This window comes from Pteropus vampyrus, unplaced genomic scaffold (assembly GCF_000151845.1).
Source record: "Pteropus vampyrus isolate Shadow unplaced genomic scaffold, Pvam_2.0 Scaffold59, whole genome shotgun sequence".
Lineage (NCBI taxonomy): Eukaryota > Metazoa > Chordata > Mammalia > Chiroptera > Pteropodidae > Pteropus > Pteropus vampyrus.
The window spans coordinates 2,520,290-2,540,939 of NW_011888840.1; the positions used below are offsets into that span (position 1 = coordinate 2,520,290).

At 33.2% G+C, this 20,650-nt stretch overlaps 1 protein-coding gene and 1 pseudogene across 2 annotated transcripts in view; both read right to left on the reverse strand.

Annotated features, from left to right (window-relative positions):
• Positions 1-20,650, reverse strand: part of ATAD2 (ATPase family, AAA domain containing 2) — a 55,061-nt gene that overhangs the window by 21,608 nt on the left and 12,803 nt on the right. For both annotated transcript variants that reach the window (XM_011360780.2, XM_011360781.2), the window contains exons 3-13: positions 20,515-20,564; positions 18,641-18,806; positions 18,214-18,316; positions 17,874-17,961; positions 16,832-17,020; positions 16,139-16,256; positions 10,778-10,885; positions 8,783-8,891; positions 8,417-8,532; positions 4,509-4,683; positions 3,565-3,653 (exon numbers count right to left, since the gene is read on the reverse strand). In XM_011360780.2, the coding sequence (XP_011359082.1) occupies positions 3,565-3,653; positions 4,509-4,683; positions 8,417-8,532; positions 8,783-8,891; positions 10,778-10,885; positions 16,139-16,256; positions 16,832-17,020; positions 17,874-17,961; positions 18,214-18,316; positions 18,641-18,806; positions 20,515-20,564 (1,311 nt within the window). The remainder of the gene's footprint in view (positions 1-3,564; positions 3,654-4,508; positions 4,684-8,416; positions 8,533-8,782; positions 8,892-10,777; positions 10,886-16,138; positions 16,257-16,831; positions 17,021-17,873; positions 17,962-18,213; positions 18,317-18,640; positions 18,807-20,514; positions 20,565-20,650) is intronic.
• Positions 558-676, reverse strand: LOC111740223 (annotated as a pseudogene).

Genomic DNA, 20,650 nt, shown 5'->3' on the forward strand with positions numbered 1-20,650 from the left:
AAGAGAAGAGAGATTAACCAATTAGATGTTAAATATATCATTTCTTCTTTTGGTAAGAGTTAATACATTAAATGTGAACAAATTTTCTGAGAGCATCTACTACTTCAACAGATTTTTTTTTTAAGTCTGTAAAATAACATACTAAATGGCATGTGGAGATTAAAATCAATAGAAAACATAGAAAGTCTTTAGAATGACACAAATGAATCCTGAAAGTTATTTCATAAAGCATCATTTCTCATAGGAACTTCAGAGTTCCCAAACAAGATACAACATAAAAACCCACAAAACCCTAATAAGTACCAGGTAAACAAACAGTATCTAAAAATTATAAAATGGTCCATTTCATACACATTATCAAAGGACCCCAAAATAAAATGGAATACACATCGAGCATAAAAACATAGGATTTTAATTACATTTTAAACTTTTGATTATGGAGAAAGATTAGTAAAATGATCTCCACATTTATTTTTTTTAGGCAAGGCAACCCTTGGTTGACCTCACAGATTGCAAAGGACCTTGTCATCTTACAATCCCTTATTTTTTATTTTTTACACCTACAGCACCTTGTCTTCCTAGGTGGTCTCCCATCCAAGTACTAATCAGGCCCAACCCTGCTTAGTTTCCGAGATCAGACGTGATTGGGCTTGTTCAGGGTGGCCTGGCCCTAGACCTGATCTCCATATTTTTATCACCAGTTTCAACAACTGACAATATATTCCTTTTATGTCTTCACCCGATAGCTTTAAAAAACAAAACAACCTCCAACATCATTTAACCCATAAATATCTCATGTTAAGTAGTTCATGTATGAATTTGAGATAGACTTTAAAAACTCTCGCAATACTATGACACCAATGTAAACAGTAAATCCTTAATGTCACCTAACACCCAATTTTCCCTGATTTTCTCAAAATATCTTTTTACATTTGATTTGTTCAAGCCAAGATTCGCACACTACACTTGGTCAAATGTCCCTCAAATCCATAATAGTCCCCATGACACTCCTTCACTTTTTTTCTTCCTCCATGCCATCTATTTGTTGAAGAAACTGAGTCTTTTGTTTTGTCGAATTTTCTTCTTACCTTGTGGACTGGGCTGATAGCTTACTGATAGGATCATTTAACTTGTCCTCTATCATCTGTATTTCCTATAAACTGGTAATTAGATCTAGAAGCTTAACAGATGTCAGTTAAACTACTTGGGACAGCATATTTCACAGGAAGATACCATGTACTTCTCACTGTACTCCTAAGGAGGCATATAATAATAGTTTCTCACTTAAGGTCAGTGGGTTATGTTTAAGTGAGGTGTCAGCTTACTCTATTCACTGTAAACTTCAGTATCAACCTTTATATCCTACCATTTTAACAGCTGCTGCTTATTGCTTAGATCAGTGTTTCTCAACCTTGGCACAACTGACATTTTAGGTCAGGTAACTTGTGGTGGAGAGCTGTCCTATGCATGCTAGTATGTTTAACAGCATCCCTAGTCTTCACCCACTAGATGCCAGTAGCGCTCCCCTCCCTATCCCACAATGACATTCACAAATGTCTCCAGACATTTGTCCCCTGTGGGGCAAAATCACTCTCAGTTGAAAACCACAGGTGTAGATTCACTTTTTCATAAAGGTAACAAAATTCTGATTTTCTAATTCAATAATTTCCTTTGCATTTATCAACTGTGATTTTTCAATAAAGAACATTACTTCATCACCTATGAAATTACCTCAGATCATGACCTGAATAATAAAAGACAGGAAAAAGAAATGTTTGATTCATTCTCTTTATCACTTTTTAAGAGTAATGATTCACTGTCTTAGCAACTAATTAGACTTTTTTTAAAAAAAATTAAAAACTGACTTTTAAAATGTTATTTGATGCATTTCAATCTACTGCAGTCATTTTTGATGTTTAAATTGTTCCACTTTGGCCAATGAAAACTCCTTCAGAATTGGCTCCTATGTCATTCTGATACGAACTCAGTGATCTTCGATTGCTTCCTTGCTTCTAGGCACTACAAGATGTTTCAAGCTTGTCTTGTTTATTTCCTGCCTCAGTCCTGCAATCCATAATCTCCACTAAGAGTCCTAGTACTTAGAGACCACTGCTGGGCACTAGGGGTATGAACTGCTACTGGATTGTGACTGCTTCTAGACCGTTTTAGTGCCCTAAGCTAGGAATTATCTTTTCTCTAAAAATAAGAAAACTCATCATGAATTGATAATGATATTTTTAATTCAAAGTACAGATTTTTTTACTTTATTTTATATTTGCATCCTCTTTATCCTAGGCTAAAAATCTTATTTTCTATTGCATCAATTTAACTCTTTGTCCACCAAATTTCTCTTAAAAAAAATATATATATATATATTTGAGACGTCGTATGCTTGCTAAAATTATTCTAATCCCTTTAGAATTGTTCCAAAATACAGTAAGTACTTAATTGAAAAGCGATGTCAGTATTTTAAACATGTTTCTCCCTATTAACACAATGAGTACAGTATGGCTGATAATAAAATGTTTCATATTAAAAAAGTCTGTATGATTACTGGTAAGATATGTACAGATGAAACTATTTTTACCATAGTACTTAACATTTTAATTTACTACTCAGAGCAACAAATGAAATTGTATATATAGCATCAAATCAAAGAAGGCCACTAGAATATAGTAAATATTGTCAGGTGTTAGGAAAGTCAAAACCTACCTATCACTCACATTATGCCTTGCTCCTTTTTTATATCATCTACGATAAGAAACAGTACTGGGATATATGGAGGCATGCAAACATTTGCTTTAGGGTATTCCAAATTAAGCAGTTACAGATAATTCATGAGACCATCTGAAAAGAAGCTCTGAAAAACTGAAGATGAACTGGGACTAAAAGTAATGTAGATTCAACTTGTGGCAGTGATCCTAAAGAAAAGTGCTCCCTTGAGTAAGCAGCTTATCATACGGGGCGATTTAATTTTCCCACCCTGGAAATGAAGTTGGGCTAGTATGAGAATATTAAACTAGTACTAATGCACTAGTACTTACTAGTTTAGCTCAAGCAGTATTTTAAAAGCATTTGAATTAGTTGGCAACATTTTAAAAAAAATTAACACAAAAATAGGAATATAAAATTTTAAAAAGATAAAATTTATTTTTCAAGTCTGGGTCAGCTCCTGCACCTCAATAATAAAATAGAGTTAAAAACAACTGACTACGCTCTTATAAATGAACACTCAGCCACATTCCCCACCACGGCCCCACTCTTAACCACTGGGCTACCTCACTCATTTCATTGCCTTGCCTCACTGGCTGGTGAGTATCTAAGTTTGTATCAGGAGTTAAATCTGTAACCAATATTTTAATACTGTGCTTGAGAACACCCTGCCATCCAAAAGAGGTTCACTTTTTCTTTTCTACTATATATTGGGGTTCTACTACCAAAAATGGCAACTACTGGTTTGTCAAGTTTCTTTCGCCATGTAACTAACCACTCTATCCCTCATGCAATATCAATACAGCTCAGAATATAGGAAAAAAGGCAGAAGTATCATCAAGAAAGTTTTACCTGTGAATCTGATCTTGCCTGCTTGATCGTACTGGAGCCAGACCATCGATTTCATCAAAGAAAATAATTGATGGGCGCATCTGATAAGCCTAGAAAGTAGTCCAGTGGTTGCATGTTATTATGAAAAACTTCAAATCTCTAACTTACTGTAAACCATTTTAATCCATTTTCCTTCCAACTTGTTTACAGAATTTATGTTATAAACCTAAATGTAAATTTAAGAACTATGTTTTAAGGATTTAAGCTAAATTAAAATAACATAGTTTAATTTTATTTGCATTTTCAATTGGAAATATTCAAAATACATACTCTACTGGTTTCCTAACTTAGATCTTACATAGCTACAGTTATTGGGACACCAAAAAAATTTATTAAAGACCAACTCTCAAAACAAGATAAAGTAGAGAAGATAGTGATACAGCCTCCCCTCCATGTCAGGATGGGAAAACATTTAGTAAGATGCCATAGTTAAAAACAAAACAAAAACCCACCAACTCTTTCAGTAAAGTTAAAAAATCTCAGTGGGTTCCATTAAGAGATTTAAAAGCATTTGCAGCAATATGCCTCAGTAGAGCAGAACAAATTATCTCACAATGTGCTGTCAATACAATCTGGGATTATGAAATTGAAAGTCACTCTAGGGCAGAACCAATCTCATACTGAGACATAACTCACTACTACTCTCTCTCTAGGTATAAGACCAAAGACTCCAAAGAACTTAGATCCAACTAATTTTTCCTTTCTCTTCTTACTATAAAATTGCTCCCTATAGGTCAGTGTTATCTTGATATACAAAGGAATATAACCTAGGAAGATTATATATTTAGTGTAATTCTTCTGAGTTTATTTCTGTGAAAAGTGACTAAACGCAAGCTTTATTTAATCCTTATATATTAACACCTATACTGATTATAGATCTAGATAGGTAAATTTTAATATCATACCTGATCAAATAGCAATCGTAGCTGTCTTTCAGACTCTCCTACCCATTTACTCAGACAATCGGCACCTTTCCTCATGAAAAACGCTACTCTCTTGGCCCCTTGGCTACACTCATTGGCAAGTGCTCTAGCAACCAGAGTTTTTCCAGTTCCGGGTGGACCGTAAAACAAACAACCTCTGTAAAAGAATAAGTATTATTTTAGTAGTAAATTCAAAAGTGGATTATTTAAACAAAATTACAAACTAATTTCGTGAATGAACTTAATTAGTGATTAAAATGTAAGGACAATTGAAATAGCATTTCAATCCATAAAGAACAACTTGAAACTTGGGAATATTGATATTACAAAATTAATATTGAAAATAAAACCATTTATTTAAAACATTTTCTTTTATTCATACATTATGCTCATCGAAGTACCTTTGATTGCATAGAAGTCACATTTTAAAAGACGTGAGTTTACTTTTGCAACATATCAGGGGAAAGAATAGCAGACTTCATCTACAATCTTTGGTCTCAGCCTCAGTAGCAGAACATCAAAAGTTCTGCAAGAAAACATGTGGGATCGAATAGCAGAGAAAGTAAAAAAAAGAGAGAGCTTAAATAATGGTGGTTGGATGGTAGGAAGTAAGACAATGTAAATAATTTAAAATAACCTTTTGACATCACTGTCACAGGGTGACCTATAGCTTTTTCAAATATTTCCAGTTATTCATTGAGGATAGAATTGTCAGAAAATAGACTATATGCAAAATTCTTAGTATATATGTAAAAAGAATATAGAAATAGAACATGTCAGGAATTAAGTTCTACTAAAGTAACATGAAATAATCGATTTCAGATCATTAAATAACTGCTCTTGAAAAGAAACACTTACGGAAAATCCCAGAAAAATAGAAGTGACAAAATAACAATGGCAGGGAAAAAAAATCACAAGTGATGGGAAAAAAATCTATTAAAAGTTAATAAAATATAAAAGAAAAAAAAAGAAGAAAAAGTAATCAAATGCAGACGGAAAAGAAACAAAGCAACTGGCAAGAAAATAATCAGACAAACAAATAGAATGACCAGTGATTTTATTGTACAATAGCCAAGGCAGAAACAGATTTTAAGAGTTAAAATCTATTAAGCCAACAATCTTATTCGTGAGACTGTATCTTAAAGAAGGAACTAAGGATTCACACAAGAAGCAGCAATGAGATGTTCATGCTATTGACATTTGTGATAATGAAAAGTTAGGAGAAAACCAAACAGCCAGCAAGAGCTAAATCAAATAAAATGTGATACAGCCACATAATGGAACATTATTCAGCCATTAAAATGGAAAAAACATACAAATAAAAACAGCAAGTTTACAGAATCATGTATTTGACTTTTATGGAGGTAAATGTATATTGTAAGGAAAAAGAAATAAAGAAAAATAATTCATGGAAGTTTGTTTCTAATTTCACTACATTATTTTAGGTACTTCCAACATTTTCTATAAGAAATAAATGCTATTATTTAACGTTAATATCTTTTTGACTTAAAAAAATTTATGGTTGAGTAGTATTCAATTGTACACCTAAAACTAGTATGTCAACTGTAACTGAAAAACATATTTTAAAATTTTTAATTTACCAACATCTAACTGTAATTGTTTTATCATACATACTTTTATAATGTAAAAGCTTACTAATTTAAAAAGTTTACTCAAATCAATGTTTCCATAGGTGATTCAGGGAGAAAAGTTGTATTAGGAAAAGGGAATCAGAGATTAGGGTTTAAAAATGAGTTAAGGTATAAAAAAAGAGAAGAAAAAGGAAGAGAATAAAAAACTATGGTGATATGAAAAAAGTTCAAGAGTGGACTTTCAGTTAAACATGACAGATTGAATCCATGGTTTCATCTGTGCTCTCCCTTTTAATTTCACTAAAGTGCATAAAACAAAGTAAACAAAAAAATGAGATAGCACTTGAGATATTTCAATAAAACTTTACAAGTTAGAATGAGATGACTTTGGCAGACCTGAAAAAGCTAAAATCTAAAATACAGAAGCCCCCCACAAAAAGAACGCTACTTTGCAAAATCCCTCTCAGGATTTAGAGGTAATATATATCTCAAGGCAGATATGAAAGTTTGGGTTGCAAAGAGTAGGATGGAGTAAAACATTATTAAAGAACAGTGACACCATCCTGACACCTTCTGCTACCCTGTGTAGGCAACGTGCCTGGATGATTTACTTTCTGATAAAGGACAAAATGAGATGCTGCAGGAATTAAATTAAAAACTCCATACTTAATGGTGGAGACTAACCCTTGCTCAGATCTACTGCTAAAATGCTGATAGGCAGGCTCATAAGCTTCATATAGAAGACTAGATTTCCGTCTGGGAGAAAATATCCCTAGATACTGACTTTGAGAACCACCATTACCCTAAGGCAAGGACTACAGGTTAACAAGCCCTATTAGTGACCTTTAAAAATATGCTTTGCTCTTAAATATTAGAAACCCAAGAATTACTAGATATTTAAGGAAAAGTTGTAACACTGAGATCAAAACAAGAGAAATAGATTAGCCTAGAAAGTCTAATATTCAATCGACATGAATTGAGGTAAGAGGAAAAATTAAAGTGGAAAAATTACCAAAAAAGTGATTAAAAAAAAACTTTCCCAGAAATCAGACGTTTCCAGATTGTAAAAGTATAGCACAATAAAGAGGGGAGGGGGAAAAGACATAACAAGAGAGTATGAGATTACATGACTGTTCTCAAAAAGAAAATAAAAATAATCTCCCACATATTCTTTTTCTCAGGACATTCCTAGAATGTGCCCCATCAAAACACAGCTATAAATCAAGGTCATAGTTGAACCCAGCACTGAAAGAAACAGGAAATCCCATGCCGACTGTGATGGGAAGTCCCAAGACTTAGTTGTGCTACAAGACTAAGAGTAACAAAAGAACAAGGCTGTCTTATTAAAAGTTTTCTTCAACTTGAATGTGGGGGTGGGGGAAGACTAAAAGTAATCAGTCCAGATGGAAACGGGAGAACAAAAGTTCCAGGAAGATGTGCCTAAAAAAATTAAGGAGCTAAAAGATGACTTGATATGTTCAAATACACTGAAGAGAGGTTTTTATAACTCTAATGAAGACTCTGTGGATGAACTGATAAGAATATAAAAAACGAAAAAAAACTAAAACAAAAAACAAACCCCAAAACAGGGAAGTATTAAAGCTGAGGGGGAACAGGAGAGTTGTAAAAGAGAGGCATATAGTCATAATATACTATATATGGCTCAGCTAAGAAATATTTCCATAGTCATAATGCAAACACTGAAAATGCATTCAATGATTTTATATATGTATAAATGAAATATTGGAAACACATAAGGAAGGGAAAACACATATGTGGAAGGTGGGAAAAGTAAAAGATCCAAATAGTCACTGTCCATAGTTTGAAGTTTATGGCTTGTGTCTAAAATAGAAACACAGAAAATTATAGTATAACCATACGTATGGCTAAAGGAGTTGAAAGTAGTTGGCTCTGGAAAGTGGGAATTGAAATGGAGAAGAGTAGAGGAGGGACTACTTTTTAAAGACTTATGATACTATTTGATTTTTAAAATTAAATACATATATTACTTTGATACAAGTTTTAAAAATAAAAGAAAAAAGTAGAGTATGTATGGGAGGAATTTAACTAAATATATGAAAAACCATGGGGAATCTTTTTTTTCATGGAGAATCAATTTTCAAATCATTTTTATGTTAAACATTAAGAAAGTAAAAATATTCAAAGCACTCAGGACCTTGTAGGAAAAATGTACAAATGACTGTAGGCCTGAAAAATTTCAACAGAGAAGCATTATCTTTTTAGACAATAGCAGCACATCACAGATTTTGGCTACAATAAAATGTATAATTAAATTACCTTGGAGGTTGAATTTTGAATTTTTCAAAGACTTCTGGATAAAGTAATGGAAACACCACCATCTCTTTTAGAGCTGCAATATGATTAGACAGGCCACCAACACTATCGAATCGTACCTGATAATGAGAGGGAAACACTGACGTTTTTATTTGAAGTCAAAATTAAAATGTCACTCCATCCCCAAACTATACCCAACCCACATACAGTCAACTGAGTACAGTATCTTAGCTGTGGCGTGAAGATTTAAAATAAAAAAGAAAAGAGTCTATAAAAATTAGTTTTTGATAAAAAAAAAATGGTTTCTTATTTAAACTAAAATGAAGAATGCTATTATAGTTCAAACATACATTTCAAGACAGTACTCACTGAAGAATCTAGTTGCATTGGATCAACATCAGCAAGGCTTGCTCCAATTTTCATTCGATCTTTATAAATTCCTTTTAATTCATCCTTCCGAAAATTTAGTGGGAGGCACCTATTTAAAAAAATTTTTAAAAACCAAAACTATCAACTCACCCGTCACTCCCAAATGCCTTGTTAAAATAAGGGCATTTTTCTTAAAAATTAAAAAAAAAAAAATTCAACTGGAACGATCTCGAAATTTCAATTTCCTCATTTTCCATATAGGTTGGGAACTTAACTGTTAAAAATAGTTCTACCGAAAGTTTTATTATTAAAGTTATACAGTTGAATGAAAATACCAGTTTTCAAGATGCTGCAGCACTATAAAATAATTCAGTTGAAAATTTAGACAGCAGCAATATACATTATAATGATCAATCCTAACATATATGGAGTGTTTACCATTTACCAGATACTGTTTTAGTTTTAAATGCTTAAGATGTATTAATTCATTAAACCTTCACAACAGTCTTGTGAAGGTGTTACTATTTCCTCTATTTAAAAGAAAGCTGAGATATAGAAAAGGTAAACTAAGATGCCCAAGGTCACACTAGTGACTGGTAGATCAAGGAATCAAACCCAAGTGGTGTATCTCCAACAGCTCTGCTATAATACCTCTCAACAAAACATTCATATAATCCACCAGCATTTGGATCCACAACAATACTCTCAAGCAAGAACAGATTACTACTTTCCTAACTACTTTCAAAACAGTTATGGTATCTTACAAAGAATATGCCTAGAGGAACCTGCTTGCTTTATCCATGGAAAATGAAAACTGTTTGTTAGAGGTTGATACTTGCACCAGAATGCCTAAGCGAAGAAGGACTGCTGCAACTGAACACAAGTAAAAAGCACCATGCTCACCACAAGGGACAATTCTTGCTAACTCCAAACTCCATGAGGAATGTATATTGTGAAATTTAAGATGGACAAGTTTTCAATTGCGGCTTTTAAAAAGGTATTCCTTAAATAATTCTTAACAGAAATACAACTGCATAATACGAAATCCACAGGATCAGATGCATATTTCTATGAAAGCAAATAAAAATCCAAGTAGTCGAGGTATACAGCTTTTGAATAGTTTACCTTGTTGCTGTTCAACAGAAAGCCAAAAATGTAATTTAAAATTTTCTATTAGTCACACTAAACAAAGAAAAAAATTAAAAATTTAATAATTTATTTAACCCAATATATCCAAAATACTATATTGACATTTCAATATACAAAATTAATTTTTTAAAAATTGAGCTACTTTACATTTTTTTTTTGTACTAAGTCTTTGAAATCCAAGAGTGTATTTTTTATAAAAATTTAAGTATATCTCAGTTGAGACTAGCTACATTTCAAGTGCTTAACAGCCACATGTGGCTAGTGGCTACCGTTAATGTGATAAAAAAAACCAGAGCTTAGAATTCAAAGAACAAATGGTTTGCATACTCCTTCAATTATTATATTCCAACTGCTTTGTCAAGATTTGTGTTCTACTCTAAGATTATTATAGTATTAGAATCTTAGCACTGCATTTTTCATGCACCCACCCACACCTATAAAATGGAAATAATCCTTGCCCTACCAACTTCACATAATTATTGTGAGAATCAAATCGGTTGATTAGTGTATGTGAACTTGAGTTATAAGTAAACCCTTCAATTTTCCTTAAGAGTTCTACAATAAGAATGCACTATTATTATAAAAAAGAATACAGAAAAAATTTTATTTCCTGAAATCAGTGTTTACCATTTTGAGCTATATAATGGTGTATAAACAAACATATATTCTAACCTGTTATTAGTTGCAACTGTATATATTTCAAACAAGAGAGCATTCTTGTTTTATATATTAACCTGTTGTGGAATTTTTTTAAACAGCTAAGCTGTACCTATTTCCAAATTATTCAACTTTCTCACCACATTAAAAAAAGCTGGAAGTTTTAAAAGACATCGATGTGGCACTTACCTGTTGATAGCTCTATTACGGCTCCTTTTTCTTCGCCTCTCAAAGTGCTGTTCATCTTCAGAAGAGGAAGATGAAGTAGAGTCACTACTGTGGATCGCATGCCTTCGCCTAAAGAGGAAAAAGAAGGGCAGGGAAAAAAAGACATAAGATGCCAACATCAGAAATACCTAATGATCCAAAAAAGGTTTCTCCTAAAATTAATACATTTTCTGAACCAATGAAATAAGTTTCATTGGTTGAGTCTTTTGAAGGAAATAACTGAGAGGAAGGGAAAAAAAGAGATAGGAGACTGTGGTAGAACTGACCATCAAATGTTCATTAAATGGTCCAGGCAGAGTTACTTCTTAGTCTTGATATAAGTCAGCTATCCTCAAAGAGAAAGGTAACTATAATCTCAAAAGGCATTTTCAATATTATACTATATATAATTTCACATTCTGAAGGGAATCATCTATTTTAAAATGTCAAATAACCTTAAAAAGAGAACATGATCATTTTTTTTAATGTAAACCAAAGGGGATCAAGAAAGGTTAAAAAAATGCTATGAAACAGTAAGGAATAAGATGGCCTTTAATCTGTAGTATCTCATCAACTGTAAATTCACAAATACCACTTAATCACTTAATGTGTAAATGTGGAAGTTACCCAACTCACATAAGCCTCAACCTTCTCACTTACAAAAAAAAATTTTTTAATATAATCAAATTATTAGGCTTGTTCGTAGTATTAAATAAGATGTCAATGCTACAAAGATTCAAAAAAAATTAAGTCATTTCTTTCTTTGGACAGTTGTAAAAGACTCACAGGGGAAACAAAAACAAAAACAAACAAAAAAAGAATCTGGCTTAGAAAACCTTTAATCATTCCACTGGCTTGGGGTCTAGAGCTTTTCCTGAGTCAGAGTGCAATCATGGTAAGTAGGTATTTCCAAAAATATAAAAGGTTCACAATCTGTTATCTGCATAATGTAGGTCCAGAATCTTGTACCTAAAACACTCTGAAAACAAGTTTTTCCATTATATACTTAGCAGTGAAACATGACCTGAAATGTCAGAAAGGCAATTCATAGTCTCCATTTGTCCCATTTACAATTATTCATATGTTTTGCTATAGAAATAACATATTTGACTAAGCAGTGCTGTACTGGACACCACTAGAGATGTTTATGTTGTATGTTAACTTTGTAAATCCCACTCCCGCCAAAAAATCTGAATTCTGAAACACAAATGGCCCCAAGGGTTTTGGAAAAGGGGTCGCAGAAACACAGATATAAGCGAGAAAATAATCCACCTAATCCACCTACCCAAACATACCCAAGACCATTTTTGTGATCCACCTGAAACTAAAACTATCCAGTACAAGTCTGAAATTTTATATGAAAAACTTACTTAATATTACTGTTAATACCATAAAATAACTTGTAGTCACATAATTCACATAACTATGTAAATTAAGTATTCAGTCACAAAAAATTAAGACTAACTTCATAATAAAAGGGACTAACATTTACAAAGTGAATGAAAAAAATATACTAAGTGCTTTTTGTACCAAGTACTTGGCATATTATCTCATCAATCTTAATTAAAACTTTGGAAAAATACTTATTAGTAGGCTCATTTTACACTCAGATTCCATGTGGCTCATAGTTTAATTTGCTCAAAATATCGGAATTAGTCAATGATGATACCAGAATTCAAATCCATGTCTGTCTATTCCAAATTATAAGCAAACGAGACTTTGTAGACTGACATAGTTTCCAACATTCAATTGACAAATAGAAGTTCTTTCTTCCTTTCTTCCCTTTCTTCTCCTTTCCCCCTTCCCTCCCCTCCCCTCCTTGCTTCCTTCTCCTTCTTTAACCCGCCTCCACTTCTACCCCTGACCTAAGGATGTTGCCTTTTCCTCTTAAGAACTGGATCTCTGAAGGTGGGGCGTCTCCTCCCACATGCTCGAGACACGCCTATGGCCACCCCCGGTCGCCTCCAGTGCACCCTGGGTATGGTCCATGGCTCTACCTGGGGTGTGAACCCAGGACCTTCTGTGTGTAAAGCAGATGTGCTAACCACTACACCCACCCCCCACAAGTTATTTTTAAATGTTATGGTTACAATAACAAACACACATAGCACTTAATATGTGCCAGATGCTATTTTAAATGTTTTGCTTGCACTACTTCATCTAATTCTCACAATATTATGAGATAGGTGCTATTATTCCCATTCTACAGGTCAAAAACTAAAGCACAGAGCTTAATAACTGGCCAAAGGTCACTAATAAATAGTGGAGCTGAGCTGGCAACCTAGGCTGTCCTAGTCATGGGTCCAGGTTCTTCATAATTACTCTATACTGTAGAATGGCCATTATTTTCAGTTTTAAAAAGACTCTAAACACAGATACTCACATATCCACATTTTTTTTTTTTTTAACTAAAAACTTTTGAAAACTTTGGCATGGACAAGCACTGTGAACCTAACCAGAGCTTCTAGAGTTGCCAGTTCTAGTTCCTTGTCAACCAGTAAGGAGTACTTCAGAACACTGGTGAAGCAACTGTGCTATTATGTTACCTTATTGTTTAAAAAGTCTAGGCTTGTTCCAGAACTGCAGACTGAAGCTAAAGAATGAACCTTAGATGACTAGATGTTATCAACCATAAAGAAGAAAGAAAATCCTGCTTAAAGAAGACAGTATTCCTGAAGCTCTGCTATGATAGGTTGCCAAAAGACCCTCAGATATTTTTGTTTCCATGCCTAAGTAGCTGAAGTAGAACATGTACTATAAACAGAAGCTAGTTTCATCATGAAAAAGTAAAAAGGCAAGTAAAATGACTACCATTAAGGTTGTTAGAAGAAATGAGATGTTCACATTACCTTGGCAAGAAAGTTAAAAAAAAGTTTAAAAGGCTACATTCAAAAGGTCAGGTAATAACAAGTGTTAGAAAAGACGTGGAGAAACTGAAATTGTACATTTTTTATGGGAACGTAAAGGAGAGCAGCCATTTGGAAAACAATCTGGCACTTCCTCGAAACATTAAATACAGTTAGCATTTGACCCAGCAATTCCACTTCTAGGTATATACTCTAGAGAAATGAAAACATGTCTGTACAAAAAGCTGTACACAAATATTGATAGCAGCATTATTCATAATAGCCCAAAATTGGGAACAAACCGTTATCCATCAACTGATAGATGGCTAAATAAAATATGGTATATTTATACAATGAAATCTTATTTGGCAATAAAAAGGAATGAGGTACTGATACAAGCTACAATGTGGATGAACTCTGAAAATGTTATACCAAGTGAAAGAAGTCAGTCACAAAAGATTCCACTTATGTAAAATATCCAGAATAGGCAAAACTACAAAGACAGAAAGTAGGTTAGTGGTGGCTTATGGCTGGGGGCACGGGAGGTACTAGGGAGTGATAACTGAAAGAGTACAGGGTTTCTTCATGAGGCAAGAAAAATGTTCTAAAATTGATTGTGGGAACAGTTGCACAACTCTGTGAATATACTAAAAGCCAATGAATTAGACATTTTAAATGAGTCAACTATTATTGTATGTGCATTATATCCCAATAAAGCTATTATAAAAAAAGAAAGTTTAAAGGGAGTTACCAACACCAAAAAGGTGATTAAGTCAAATAATGTGACTCCAGAGTATGACTTAAATCTTAGTTCATACTTTAATTTAAATGTGTCAAGATCCTCTGCTAGTCTATGAGATCCAAGGGCAGGACATCTGGGTCATCATTTTTATATCCATAGTGGTTAGCACATGGTAGTACTCAAACATTTATTAAATTGGAGGCAGGCGGGGGGGGAACCCTGCACCCAAGGAGCTATGCAACTATGTGAGACACTTTACGTTGAGAGCAGACTCTGTGAACCAAATATAGGAACTCTAACACCAAAAGGGCAAAAAAAAAATTCCTAGTTGCTACAAGATACATTGTAGGTGATGACTGAAGAAGTTATCAGTCAACAATATATTACTTCCAGAAACATAAATTTAGTAAAATTGGGAGAAGAAATTAAATCTCAAAGTAATTGCTAGCCTCTCACTTCTGCTGGATCAAATAGAGGTTTGTTCCTTCAGTCAGGCGACCAAGACAGCTACACTGGGCCCTATGCTTGTTGGGGATTACAGGAAGCACTATACTTTACACTATCCTATTCTGGAGATCATTAAATTTCACTAGCAAAATATTGGTCTTTAACAATATTCTAAGGGGCCTATGAAAAATAACAGTGTGGCCTCCTTTCAAGTGCAATTTATCTTGGAGAGCCATGACAGGTTGAGTTTGCCTTCCTGATCCTCCATCCTTCTGAGCTCTAGGTGTAAGAAATGGGCTGATAAAACAAGAAATCTAGAATGTACACTTGTAATTTTGACATTCTAAAAATGAAATTATGAGACCCAAGGGTACAAGTAGCATTTCATATTTTTCCTAAAAGAAATTTGTCAGCATCTACAAAAATATTGCTTCCCATGACCAAAACATTATCAGATAGTCTGCTTCTAGGAGGAGACTTCCAAGAACTGTTTAAATAGTTGAAATCGCATAGGACTTCAGTCTTACTTCTGATCAAGTTAATAGGAAAAAAAGTACCATTTCCCACCCGTCATTTTTTTCTGCCTTTTTAGTCTTTACCAAAAAGCTCTCTCATTCACAAACTACTATATAATGCTACTATTATCCAGAAAGTTCCAATGCATCAGAAAACCTTTCATTATTTGGGAGAATGAGGAAGTAACAAGGATTACCTCTTTGGATTTAAACATAACAGACAAGCAATGTGTTGGAATGTAGAAAGAAAAGAAACCCACAAATAATCTGAACAAAGAAAATTAATTTTCGTACTATACAAGAGAAACAAATTTAAAAAATCAATTCAGAGAAGGATGGTCAGATCAGAGTCATGAGAAGTCTAGAAGCTATGTAACTCAGAATGTTTGTCATGGCAGGAAAATACATGTGATAGTAGTTGAAGACAAGTCTAAACCTATACCCTAAATTCATGTAAAGATTAAATGAAACAGTCTATATAAAATGCTTAACACCCAGTCAGGAATAAGTAAGCACAAACACAAACGTAGCTCGCAATTATCGAAGTGTGGAACAACGGAGTAAACTACCTTACCATGGTAGTTAATAACAATTCCTATTAGTGAAATGGAAGCAAAAGCAAAAACTAGTCAATGGTAGTGGGGGATTAGAGAACTAAAGGCATAGAGTCGACTCTTCCAAATATATGATTCTAGAATTCAATCACGATGCACCCAATCCTAAGACTCTAGAATCGTACCTTAACATGGCCACAATTATGTTGTCATAATCAATCACTATTTCAGAGCCAAACCTGTTCATTCGTTTACAGTAAGGACTTCGTGGTCCTCCAGAAGATAATCGATATCTTGGTCTTGCAGGAGAAGCTGGGCCACTATAAAATATGTTGGGCTTTCTCTGATGACGAGGTTCTGAAAAAAAAAAGAGAGAGAGAGAGATGTATGTTTATATAACATATAAACATACACAAATTTTGCTCTTCATATAAATACTTACAAAGGTGCTGTCTCTCGTGAAAATACTAGTACATATCTACTATAGAATATTTTACAGTTCATATTTTAAATCATTTATCTTTGTACGGTTGCTGTTGAAAATATGTATAGCAGACACTAAACAATCAAAACATACACTGCCCATAAATAGTCATTATGATTATACTGATGCATAACAGCTGATTATCAACCTTGCATATAAATGCTCATAAGTTTAGAGGCACAACTTTAACAAATATCAAAAGCAGTTCTATTTATACAAACTGACAAAATAAATTAGGTAGAAAGTTGTGAAATCTAAAATAAAGACAGACATGAAATTTCAAGATAGCCTCATTTGCTTTGGTAAATGCTAAAATTTAACTCTTTGGAAGAACTAGCTTCTTGCACATTTAGGATAGGTTAAGACAACAGCCATGAGTATTACACAAAATAAAGACATGAAAAATATGATTACATCGTCTCCTGGGGGAAAAACAAAACGCCCTTACTTTCCAATGGAGCCTGGTAGTAAACCGTAGCTTTTCTCTGTCTAAGATAATATCGTTTCTGGTTATCTTCTCCATCTTCTTCATCTTCATCATCATCATCTTCATCATCATCATCATCTTCATCTTCACCATCATCTTCATCTTCACCATCATCTTCATCTTCTTGGTCTTCACCCTCTTCAGATGATTCTACAATTAAGAAACATTTACTTGCAGGATACTTACCAAAATGTTAATGAATTTTAACAATTGAGAGAGAAAGAAACAGACTCTCCTTTTAAAATTTACTTCTAGATTGTTCACAGAAAGAATCTGTAATTCTTTTGCAACATTAAATAAAGTTTTTTAAAAATGAGGAAATTATAGAATTAAAAACTAGAGAAAGGGAAAAAAAGGAAGCAGAGAAAGAAGTTTAAAGGCTACTTACTGTCACTAAGTACCAAACTAATTTATGGCATTACAGCTAACTTCATTAATATAGGTGATGATAATATTTACGATATTTAAGCTTCCAAGTTAATGTAACATGTTGACAAATCTGTGTATGTCATCACTTAGCTTTTGCCTTTTAAACTTAAGCTTGACATTCCAACCAGCCCTTCTGGCTGTCATTGAGTTATATGAACACATAACTCAAACAATCTACTTAAGATAATGGAAAACACCAAACATTGAAAATCCATTACAGAAAACTGGCTTCACTCAAGAAAAATTCTAATAATTATAGTAATGAGTCCTAAACAGAATAGCAAAACTTAACTTTAATCACCTTTTAAAATTAAAATAGGCAGAGATACATGTTGTCTGTAGATGTAACAAGCAAACCAGTTTTATTTGCTTTAGAATTGATTTCAAGTACTTTCCCAAACAAAACATGCTATCCTTTTAAGATCTTCTCTGCCCTCATTTTTCTTTCAAATCATGCCCAACCTTCTGATCTTTCACAAGCTACTATCACACAGCTTCTGAGTAAAAAGGCTATTTCCTACTAAATAAAAGTACTGAAACTCAAACCTAGAAGATAGAACAAGAGAAGACTAACCCACACTGCCTTCTTGATTGTCAGTTGTTTCTTCATCAGTTCTTTGAATATCTTTTTGTTTTCCTCTTGTGTACATGTTAAGATTCCCCTAAAAAATGTTTAAATAAAAGCCATTAATATTTAGTATACTTACTTAAAAAATTCAGTAGGACTTTTCAATCTTGCTCAGAATAAAGATATTTACAGCTTATAAACTCTTACAATTCTAGTAATAATCAGTGACTGATCAAACAAAAGCTGAGTAAAAATCACCTATTTAACCAAAAATGGATTAGTACTAGAGAAAAAAGGTTAAACTGAAGATTATTAAATCATTCCCTTGATAGAAGAATATATTTACTTCTTCTGTTTCATTAAACACTCCCAAGTCTTCCAGCTCTCTCATTCGTCGTCTACGCATCTTCTTCATGTCATCCATTTTTTGAAGTACAGCTTCAGCAGTGCTTAAAAAAAAATTGATATAAATATAAACTAAAACTAAAATAGTACATTTTAAAAACTGAATTTTCTTTCTATTTTATTCTTTGAGTACTAGGATTTTAAATATCTCTATTTCTTGATTTACTTTTTAAAAAGTATTTTTAAATTTTCTTCTAGGAATTTAAATATTTATATAGAATTATTACAAAGTCCTCTAATAATCATTTTCCTTTACGCTTTACACAAACTGAATGTATTAAATAATCGCCTTGTTGAAATTTATGATCCATCTCCAACAAAAAGTTTTTGCCAGTTAAATCATCTTAATCTAAATAAAATTTACTTACTTTGTTATAAGTTTGTCAAATAACACAGACTGGTTCACACTACTGTAACGACTCCTAATTCTACAACTGCGGCGAACTTCAACATCACCATTTTCTTCATGCAAGCGTTCTGTAGTTTGAACAATGTTTCTAGTCCTCAGTGACCGAGTAACTGGAATCACTTTATCTTCATAGACGTGTACATAAAAATAAATAGAAAGATTTGAAATAACAGCATTTATAGAACAATTCTAAAATGAACAATAGCTGTATTTCCACATGATAAAATGATACTATCTTGAACATAAACTTTCTTAAAAATATTAGAAAATAAAAATAAAGTTACAACATACAACACATATGATCCAGCCATCTCATTCTCAAGAGAAAAGATATAATACCAAGACTTGCACATAAACATTCAAAGCAGTTTTATGATAGCCCAAACTTGGAAACAACCCAAACATCCATCGAAAGATGAATAAACAGTCTACGACCATGCCACCCTGAACAAGCCCGATCCTGTCTGATCTCGGAAGCTAAGCAGGGTCAGGCCTGGAGTACTGGAGTACTAGGATGGGAGACCACCTAGGAAGACCAGGTTCTACAGGCATAAAAAATAAAAAATAAGGAATGGTAAGCTGACAAGGTCCTTGCAATTTGTGAGGTCAACCAAGGGTTGCCTCGCCTAAAAAAAAAAAAAAAAAGATGAATAAACAAATTGTGAGAAACAACCTAAGTGTCTGTCAATGGATGAATGGATAAAGATGTGGAATACAGTAAGTCCTCACTTAATGCTGTCCATAGGTTCTGTGACTTTAAGTGAAATGACATAATGACAAAAAAGAAACCAGTTTTACCACAGACTAATTGATATAATCAAGAGTGAAGTTTCTACAGCATCTCATCAATGTTATAAGGAAATGTTGAACAAAAGGATGTTATTTGAGTATTTGCTATATACACTCAATGAAATATTATAAGGACATCCTGTTGTTCGTAATAACATGGATGGACTTTGAGGGCATTATGCTAAGTGAAATAAATCAGACAAACAGAAATATTATATGATATCACTTACACATGGAATCTAAAAAGCTGAACTCAAAAACAAACTAGAATGGCGGTTGCCAGGGACTGAGGCGTGAGGGATAAGGGAAGATGTTGGTCAAAGAGTACACATTTCCAGCTATAAGTAAATTCTGGGAATCCACAGCATAGCCATTATTGTTAACAATGCTGTATTACACACTTGCAAGTTGCTTAGATCTTAAAATGTTTTCACCACAAAAAAGAAATTGTAATTATGTGACGAGATGCAGATGTTAAGGCTATGTTAGTAATTATTTTGCAATACATGTGTATGGAATCAACATTCCTTGTACACCTTAAACTTACACAAGGTTATACGTCAATTATATCATAATAAACTGGTGGGGGGGTGGGGAGGTGGTAGCCAACAAATTGTATTATATCCATATAACAGACTACTACTCAACAACAAAAGGCAACAACATAGATTATATTCGAACTAACCGAACTACACAAAAGCCAGACAAAAAAGAATGCATTACTGTATAATTTCACTTATATAAAACTCCAGAAAATGCAAACTAATCGATAGTGACAGAAAGCAGATTGGTGATTGCTCAACAATTTTGAGGGGTGGAGGACATGAAGGAGTGCTGAGGGAGTCAGAAAGGATAATAAAGGGGCCTGAGGAAATTTTTGGAGGGAGTGATGATTATGGTAATGATTTTACAGCATATACTTATGTCAAAAACCAAACAAATTATACACTTTAAATGTGGGCAGTTTATTGTATATACTTCAATATACCTATAAACAAAATACTACGTTTTTTAAAAATTTGAAATGCCTTTTACAATACTTACCTTCTTTGCACTCTTCTTTTTTTTTATCAGCCTGCTGTCTGGCTAACTGCCTATATGAAAAAATAACATAGTAAATAATTAAAAATAATTGTTAATTTTTATATCCTATGTTTCATAATGCTACAAACTAGTACAA